The sequence below is a fragment of the Ciconia boyciana genome, chromosome 7, assembly GCF_034638445.1.
Source record: "Ciconia boyciana chromosome 7, ASM3463844v1, whole genome shotgun sequence".
NCBI classification, from domain to species: Eukaryota; Metazoa; Chordata; class Aves; order Ciconiiformes; family Ciconiidae; genus Ciconia; species Ciconia boyciana.
Genome location: NC_132940.1, coordinates 31,359,191 through 31,368,570, shown reverse-complemented (window position 1 = coordinate 31,368,570; position 9,380 = coordinate 31,359,191). Strand labels below are relative to the sequence as shown.

Genomic DNA, 9,380 nt, shown 5'->3' with positions numbered 1-9,380 from the left:
TTAGTAGAAGTGGGATCCTTGTCCTTTGCAGCAGTATTAAGCCAGTATCTGCAGGCTGTCCTTGTGACACAGCTGCATTGAACAGAAGTATTATCTATGATATGTGCCAATGTGTGTAAGTGTTACCAGCAGGCAAAGAGGGACCGAATAAAATGAGTGAAAATGCAAGAGTAAGCAACCCCTGCCAGGCACATGCATGATGGCCAACTACTGTGTGGGCAATTAAGAGAAGGGCCACAAAGTACCCTCTATCTTGGCCTCTACAGGCCACCAGAGGCAGAACATTGGGCCTGGGAATGGCTGTGCAAGAGAGGTCTGCTTTGAAGCAAGGGGAGATGCTGCAGGTCAAGTAAAAGGGCAGGAGCAGAGCCGACATCCACCCAAAGGGCACCAGGATCAGAGAAACCGAGTGCAGTGGTATTTCCTTTGACGGTGCTCCATATCTTTGCCAAGGGAAAGGATTGCAGTATCTGTAGGTTCCCAGTCATTTCAAATAGCTTTTGGCAGGAAAGATATGTAAGAGTTTTGAGGATTATAGGAGTTTTGAGGACTTCTCTGTTCCCTCCCTGTGTGTAGAGGTTACCAAGGCAGCTGCAGCAGGCAAAAGTATTACTGTTCTCGAGGCTCTCAGCTGGCTCATTCCCCCTTGTCAGCTCAGTGGGAGTTGGTTAAAACGGATCACCCCTAAAATGTTTAGATGCCCACAAGCTCAGACCTTGTCCTGCCTCACCCCCCAGTGGAAGCAAGCAGCAGCACAGCCTGCCTTTCGTCTGCGCAGCTGATATGTCTTGCAGGGAAGTGCCAAGCCTTAAAGGCTGCCCTTTCCTCCTTTTCCTTTTCCTCCTATTTTAGAACTAGGGCTAAACACCTTGGGTGCATGTGTGTGTATGTATGTGCGCATGGATGGTGACTGAAATCCCATATCCAGGACTACACCATGGGACCCAGCTTATTCCCTCGTTGCAGAACCAACCAGGCTGGCAGCGCCCACCAACCTGCCTGCCTGCTGAGCTCCTTCCTGTTCCCCCACCGATTGTCAGGCTCCCACCCCGCCTGTTCAGTTTGGGGACGGGGGCACTGAAGTACATAGGGGCTACTCTGTCCTTCCTGCCAAGGTGATGGGGCAGGATGGGTCAGACCCCAGGGGCCAGGCCTTAGGATGTTAAGGTGCATCTGGCCCTGTGAAAGGGAAGGGACAAGACCCCTCGTCCCTCAGCCCCCTGCTCACACACGTGCCAGCCCTGCTCCTTGTGCTCTGTATTTTTCCCTTTCCAAAACAAGCAGAGGCTTCTTCCATGTACAATCCACTTTATAGTACAGGCCTGGGCTGCCTTTCCTCCTGCCTCCAGACCAGGACCTGCTGGTGGGCTGCCAATAGGCCATCCCTCTTGCTCCTCTCTGAGCAGGACTGACCAGGGTAGTGTGGCAACCATTTCTGGGACAGCTCTTAGAGCATGGGTGAGTCCTTCTTGTCTTTCGGGCTTTCTGGGAGCTTCGTGGTGTCTGTGAGGAGGCTGCTCACTGCCGGAGGACTGTGCGTAGCTGGAGAGACCAGGTTCATGGCATCCAAAGGCAAGGGCAAGATGAAAGCAGCAGGTTTCTCTGCAGTAAGGGAGTGCAGTGCATGAAGGTAACGGAGCTGAGCAGCAGCAGGGGCACTGGACAGGATCTCAGCTGCCATCCGCAGGGACTCAGAAGCAGCCTTTTCCCCCTCAGCAGCAATCACCTACCAAGCAGGGGAATAAAGAAGGTTTCTGTGAGGCTGGGAGTAAAGGGGTATGGACTGTTCATTACAGAGGGAGGTTGCCACCATGAAATTCCCAGGGCCAGTGCGATGATAACATTCCTGCTCTCTGAAGATCACAGCATGTGATCTTGATGCTTCCAAAAGTTTGGGTGCTCATGTCTAACTTGTTTTTACTGGGCCCATCAGGGCTCACAATTGGGCATACCCCTGCTGCAAAAGCATGGGAGAGGGCAGCCCCCAGGCTAGGCTTGTGGGAGGGGTGCTGGACACCAACCTTATCCAGGCTCTTCAGCAGCTCAGTGCAAGGGATGGAGACCAGCCTGGGCTGAGCAAGGTGGGGGGTACATGACCATGGTGACAGCCCTGCACTGGGCTCCTAGGGGAGAGTGAAACCCTGAGGAGGAAAAGATCCCCATGGGGACCACTGTGGGCCTGGGGATAACCCCTGACTTCTTTGTGTCCTACCTGTATGCCAGGTACCAGACCTGGCACTCCACTGGGCTGGCCCAGACTCTTGCTGCAGCTCTCCTTGCTACACACAGCTCTTGAACAGGAATTAAAGGAGACACATCTTCCTAGAGCTGTACCCTAGCATGGCATGTCCCAGGGACCTCAAACCAGGGGTGGGAAAGGAAGGAGGGATGCTTTGGAAGGAGATGGGAGGTATTCAGGGTTGGCATACCCGCACTTTGGCCTGTCTCTGGGCCTCCGCTTCCACAGCCAGGGACTGCCGGACTTCAGCAGGCAGCTGCACATTGTTGCTGTGGTAGTAATGGACAGGGATTAGGTGCGCTCTAGGCTCTCCTGGCAGTACTGGATGGTCAGCCATTGGAATGGGCTCATCAGTCAGTCTCTGCAGAGCTGTTCACTCATGTTCTTTGCTCCCTGGGTGTCCTTCTTTGTGTGTCTCACTTTAGCCTTCTATCTCCATTCCCATCCTTCTTTTCCAACCTGGTTTTCTAATGACCAGGCTTGCATGATCACTAGGCAGCAGAGAGACCTCTTCTCTCTGTAACTCTGAGGCTTAAGTCTAAGCTCACTCTTTGTGAGACATCAGAGAATCCACTGGGAGACTGCTCACAAGACAGGCACAGGAATTTCCTTCTGTTCATAGATTTACTCATTCACTGCTTGGCTCTCTCTTCCATGGCCCTCTACATGATGAGCATGTCCCACCTTTCCTCATGGGCTTCTGAGTGACGAGCCCATCCCAAACAGTGCTTTGATCTACAGTGGGATCTAGAGGGTTTGGTGCCTGCTGCGCCTCTTGGACTACCAGAATTGGGTGCAAACTCTGCCTGCAGCAGCAGTGAAATGGTGATGAGATCCCAGCTAAGGATCCTGCCATGGCTGTCAGAGCAGGAGCAAGCACAGTTTTTGTATGTGGAAGTTTTACATGAGGCAGAGGCTGAAAGGGGCAGTGAAAACAGGAAGGCAAGGGGTGAGGCTCTACCCATTGCAGAATGGCTGCAGGGAGAGAGCCAGAGGCAAAGCAGAAAGAGGAGCAGGCAGCGGTGAGCAGGGCAGGACAGGTACTTGCAAAGGGACAGGGAAGTCCCCTCTACCAGCATTTCCCACCTACATTTCTGTTCTCTCCACTTTGATCCCCCAGCAGCCCGTGACCGCATCCAAAGCCACCTGTGAAGAGGAATATTTTTAGAGCATGGGGAGAACACCAGCCCTGGCCTAGGCCCCTTACAGGGACTAAGACAGTGCAGGTACATTAATTCAAGGCAGTTAACTGCAGGACTGTAAGGCAGATTTATTAGGTTTTGTGTGCTATTGTGTGAGGCCCTTCAGAAATAAAATTACTTCCCTCACTTCACTTCCAACATGTGTTTGCCACAGGGGTTTGGCATAATTTAACTAGTCCATACTGGTTCAAGTGTGGAACCAATTCAGTTCCACAGGAAACATTCAGTTCCGGACTGGTATCATCATGTACGTATGTCATGGCCACAGAGAACTGCTGCTGGAGGTCCCTGGTTTATGGCATGTATGTATGTATACTGGTTTATAGCACCTCACTCAGGCTGCAGAATACGTTTCTTGTGAGAATCTCCTCTCTGGGGTAAGTACTGAAGCTAGGGTATCACAAAGCGCTGATGAAGCTGGTCTAAGTGGTTCCTTCATGCTCCTCACACCATACTGTCTGCTACTCACCATGGCCACCCGTGGGACCCACACTGTATATCCTTCCCTTAAAGTGATCTGAGTCAAAAAAAAAACAGGAGAAAAAATCTCCCATTTTTCTGTGAATAAGACACATGTTGTTATTGTACCCTTCTGCAAAACAGTGTCTGATTTTGAGGGACTGATCACCTGAGCTTCTTTGTGGAGCCTCAGTTCACCCCTTGCTCTGCTGTCCTCCCCCCTGTGGAAGCACCTTTATCTCCTGGCTGATGCTCTTCTTCTCCAAGAGAAGTTCAGAGAAGGCTCGATGTGCCAGGAGGCGCTTTGTGGTGGTCTGCACCAGCAGCTGGATGGCACTGGAGATGCTGGTCAGGGTGGTGAGGAGAAGAGAGGCATTCTCCAACCGGTAGTAACAGACAGCATCTATCTCCAAGGTAACCATGTCTTTGGTCACCACCTAAGCAGAAGACATTAGGGGAGATGGAGCTGGTTCTGACAACTTTAAGGTAGCACAGAAAAGCACACAATTAAGAGAATGATGAAGACTAGCTGGATGGTTAAGTCTTTGTAATTTTCACCTCTGCTACTGACTGACCTTGGGCAAAGTGTATAACCTCTGGATCTCTGTTCCCTGAGCAGCATCTTTGTATCTGTTTCCTCAGTACAGCTGCTGAGCTAGGGACTGTGAGTACGTCGTCATCCTATGCTGTGTTTCCCTGCCCACTGCTGCCTGGTCCATTCCTGTTCTGAGAGCGTAGGCTGTGTCCTGAGGTGTGTGCTCGATTATTATATCTCCAGAAGGATTTGCTGTGCACCATGGGGATGAGCCTGGAGATGCTACTAGACAAGGACAGTCCCACTGGCAATGCAGCAGCACAGACAACACGTCCCAAAAGGAGAATAGAAGCTGTGGCTAGGGACATTGCAGGTTCAAGGGTTAGAAGCAAGGGTTCAGCCCTTTCTTCCTCCCAGGCTTATACAGGAGCAGAGTACCACCCTTACATCATTGTAAGATCTTAGTCTGAGCTCCTGTCCCCGCTGCATGCACTCCTCAGTGTGGTGGGTAAAAAAACCTGGTCCAGTATCTTTGGCCCAGCCACTCGCTATTGGTGTATGTTACCACTAAAGTATGTCAAACTGAATGGGATTAAAAGCAGTAGTTTTAAAAAATAAGAAAATTCACTACGGTGAATTTTTTGCCTTCCATTTTCTGAGGTGTTAGGGTTACTTTGATATGATTTTTCAAACTTTTATATGCAGGGATGAAGGCTGGAAGCATAAGGTGTAACGTTAAAGAGATCCAAAGATTATTATAGAGAAGGAGTGTCAGCTATACCTGATGGAAGGGGATCTCTAGAGTTTTGAGGCGGAGGTCTATCTTGTGATATGTGTCCAGACACGGAAGGAAAAAGAAAAGGCCTGTGGGAGGAAGAGAAAGGCAGCTGGTGATCATCACAGAAATTGCCTCTCCTGCTCTGGAGGACAGGTGAGGGTTTGGCATGCAGAACTACAAAGGAACAGCAATACATAGGCTCAAATTCTGAGGCTGCTTCTGTGATGGGAAAAGCCATTAGAAGCTACTGTCCCTTAAGAGGAAGCCAGCAAAGACATCCCATCTCCTGTCTGGCCGTGCCTGCTTGGAGGGCACCAGCATGTGAGCTTTGGTAGAGCATGAAGAAGAGGAGCAATATGGCTGGGGGGAGCTCAGTAAACACCTTACCAGGTCCTCTGGCTCTGCCAGGAAGGAGACGCCCAAGTCGAAAAATGATGGCTCTCTCATACTCCCGCACTACCTGCAGAGGGAAACAAAAGCTAGGCTGGAGAGGAAGGTGTAGGACTGGGGAAAGGGGCCTCACTGGGTACGGGAGGAAGTCTGTTCTGGGAAAGCCCTGCAAAGGGAGGATTTCAGCCAGCAGGTATGAGCTAGTGGCATCACCTGTCACTGAGTCCCTTTACCCTAGCGGAGAACCTGCCCGGAACTGCTGGCTGGCCTTGTGTGTGAGCAGCGTACAAGCAGCCCTGTGACAGCCTGGGATTTGGTGAGAGCAGCCCATGTTAGAGCTGCCCAGGAGGAGGCCAACATTCTGCTTCCTTATACCCTGGCCAAACTTGAACACCCTGAGCTAAAATTTTCTATGTTGGTTGTTTCCCTCCAAGGGAACTATGTGTGTATGTGCTCATGCGTGTAAGATCTGAGCCATAATACTGACACTCTTGTTGAGAACAAGACGCACGTGAAATTTCCTGAAAAGTGGGAATCAAAATATGCCTACTTGTAGCCATGCTATAAATCTGAGAAAAGGGGAGGAAGAGGGAAAATCTGCTATTAATTGAGATCAATTTCTCTTAAAATTTTTAATTTAAAACCTAGTTATCCTGCTGCTGCAATGCAGCCACCTCTGGGCTGGGTAGTCTGAGGGTTATGTTTGAAAGTTGATAGACTTGCAATTTGTTTTAAAAAAGAGGAACCTAAGCCCCTGCCTGCTGATATTGCAGCAGCAGTATTTGATAGGCAGTGGCTGGACCCCTGTGCAGCCCTCTGCTGCAGCAACATGTGATGAAAGATAAGTCAGAATTAATCATGAGTTGAAGAAGTGTAAATAGGGCCTTAGACCAAAAAAGCTTTATGCTCATGTCCAACACACACTGAACCAGTGAGTTACATACACATCAGACTCCAAATACTAAACCTAAAGAGGCCCCATGACTATTCTCACCTTCATGCAGAACCAGACAGAAATGGGGAAGGTCATTATGACGAACAGGAAAGACAAGATGGTCAGAAGCCACTCACAGATACCCAGACTCGGAGACTTTACACCTAGGGAGAAATCCAACATGACTGTGTTAGGAGAGGATTGCTCCCAAAATACTGATGGCCTGACAAGTGCCTGCACAGATCAGCCTCAGTGGTGTCCTTTGCCTAGACCTGGTGTACGTGAACCATTTGGCTCTCTCTGGAGCTGGGTTAAAGAATACTCCCTGCCCCAAGTGTCCAGGAGCTACTAGGATGGACGGACAGATTTTGTCTCCGCTTTACTGTCAGAAATTGAGCCATGCTTCTCCGTAGTGCCTTGACTAGAGAGCAGCCTTTAGCTTGAAGACCTGTGGCTACCAAGCAGTGTTGAAAGACTTGGAATGGGCAACTTGTTGGCTGAGCTGGGATCCCAGAAGCTTATCTGGAAAGATAAGCTAATGGCAAAGAGAAAGATTGTAAATAAGAGGTAGCTCTCAACATGCACAGCCTGAAGTGCCCTTCTCTATCAGAGTATCTCAGGTCCTTTTGGAATAGAATTTTAGTTGCATCCCAGCTCCCTAATGCAGTCGGACATAGCCACTGGTGCTGCTGAAATCTCCCTGTGCTCTACAGCAGTCACCCCAAGGTGCCAGAGGCTGACTGGGATGGCCAGGCCCAGATGAGTATTACCTTCTACATCTCCCCAGAGTGAGTGTGTGTTATCATGATCTGGCTGCCCTTTGTTGTGCTCCTGCCTAAGGGAAAATCTGCAAGTATGGCATGAAAATAGATTGATTACTTCTGGGTGTACCTAGACCCAGAGAGTGGACCATGTTTTCCAGCAGTGAAGTTAGCATCCCTGCATCCCTCCCATTTTGAATCCCTTCTAGCCCTTCCATCCCTGCCCCTTTGCCTTTGGAGCTCTCCGCAGAGCCACCAGGTCCTGAAGGAGGTTCAGATCCCAAGAACCTGCATGATCACTCCAGCTCCACAGCACCGCTCACTAGCTGGGATTACTGTAATTGAGGCAGAAAGAGGCAGTTGTGAAAAATTAGTTCTCAGAGAGATAGGAGCAAGTCTGAACCTTCGTCTCATTCTAGGGCAGCAGAGCTGCTGTCATGGAAGCAGAGAAGTGATGCTGGCTCCTGTAACACAAATCTGCCATGCCTGTGGCGATGCTGGGTCCAAAGAGGCCCAGTCATCTTGCCAAAAGACTCACAATGCTCCTTCCTATCACAGCAGGCTGGGAATCTGCCTAACACATGGCCTGGAGAGGAGCTGCTCTCAAAGGTTATCTGGAAGGGGAGCTATGAGTGTGCACCTCAAGCGCAGTTCTTCCCTGCAGTGCAGTTCTTTGGGCTGTGAACTGGCATTGAGGCTACCTCCGTCCACCTAAAGAAGGGCAAGCGAGAAAAGGAAGTGAATAGAGCATGAACAAAAGTGGGGAGCAGTGAGCTGAAGCATGAAGGATGCTGGGGATGTAACTGCTTGTCGCAAAGTTCATTGCTTTGCTGGACAGTGCTGATCAGCCTGCACTACTGACTGCAGAAGCTGGCTGGGAGGCTGGCTGGAGTCTCCCATATCCTGTCCTGAGGATAACCACATCTGTGCAAGGTGGGTGTGCTGACACTCCCCATGCAGACAGCAGAGTCATACTGTGACCACACAGGGTCAAAGAGCCCACAGCTTTCTGGTCCCTTCCCTTCCATAAACCATACCTTCCTCTTGCTGCTCACTGTCCAGCAACGCCATTGCCTCCATTTCTTCATCAGATATCACATCATCCACATCCACCACCGTGGATGTGTGCACTCTACCGTCAGTCCCTGTGGTGCTCTTGATCTCTTTTGCTTTCTCCTGCTTTATGTCTCCCCTTCCTTTGCCGGCTTCTCTGCTGTTCTCCCTCTTCTCTCGTTTGCTCTGCGTAGCTGGGGACTCTCTACGGCTCCTGTGAGACTCCCTGGAAGAGCTCCGAGACCTCTTATCCATCCTCATCTGTGCCGAGGAGCATGCAGCTGCCTGTGGGAGTTGGATGAATTCGTGCTTGAATTTATTGCTGCAGGCAGGAAAACCAGGCGGGGGGTGAGGGAAGGGGAGGTGTCAGATCAAGGAGGCTTGTTTCAAGTTTATCACAGGCTTGTCAGACATAATGGACAGTGAAGTGAGCAAGCTGTTTCCCAGCTGCTCTGTTCTCATCGCACGCTGCTATGGAGATGGGAAGGAAGGTTAGACCTGGACAGGGTAGACACCAGGACATTCTGTTTGCATCTTCCTGTCTTTGGAAATATAATACAATCAGAAGCACTCAGATCATGTTTTCTGCAAAGTTGTTGAAAAGCATCCTAAAAGTAACTGTCAGACATGTGGCTCCAAAGACCTCACATGGTGAGAGTGGCCCAGAGCAATAAACACCAAGGTGAAAAACCTTTATTGGTGAGACCAGTGGCTTATTCAGGAGTGTTTAGAGGGGTGGTGGTGGAGAATGGCTGTGTGAGTAGCATCTGATGCTGTTCTGCTCTCTAGAAACCCTTTGGCTGGCACAGTGGAGGGATATCAGCAGCAAACTCCCGCTGTCTAGGGTCACCTCACATTTTAGCAGGACGGGAAATTAGCTGGTCCCAGTTCAGCCATGAACTTTCCTGAATGGGTGCAAAGCATGGAGGCCATTGCAGGGTTAGAGCTGTTGAATGGAAATTGCCAAAAGAGTTTGTGCCTAAATGCCTCCCCAGTTTTCCACAGCAGGAGCATGGGAGAGCAAACATA

At 50.2% G+C, this 9,380-nt stretch overlaps 1 protein-coding gene across 1 annotated transcript; it reads right to left on the bottom strand.

The window, feature by feature from the left end:
* Positions 1–1,447: 1,447 nt before the first annotated feature.
* On the bottom strand, positions 1,448–8,612 carry NPHS2 (NPHS2 stomatin family member, podocin). Its single transcript, XM_072867615.1, has 8 exons — positions 8,336–8,612; positions 6,598–6,701; positions 5,601–5,673; positions 5,217–5,299; positions 4,134–4,337; positions 3,330–3,385; positions 2,430–2,508; positions 1,448–1,726 (listed from the first exon to the last, which is right to left on the bottom strand). Exons 1-8 carry the CDS (start codon positions 8,610–8,612, stop codon positions 1,448–1,450), a joined length of 1,155 nt encoding a protein of 384 aa, XP_072723716.1.
* Positions 8,613–9,380: the final 768 nt, after the last annotated feature.

Bases quoted from the DNA above. Each gene is read 5' to 3' on its own strand.
- NPHS2 (XM_072867615.1), bottom strand. From the start codon at position 8,612: ATGAGGATGGATAAGAGGTCTCGGAGCTCTTCCAGGGAGTCTCACAGG. The intron at 4,338-5,216 runs GTATAGCTGACA...TCTTCTGCTTAG, and splicing joins TAGAGATCCCCTTCCATCAG to GTGGTGACCAAAGACATGGT. The intron at 2,509-3,329 runs GTAGGTGGGAAA...TTACTACCACAG, and splicing joins AAAGTGGAGAGAACAGAAAT to CAACAATGTGCAGCTGCCTG.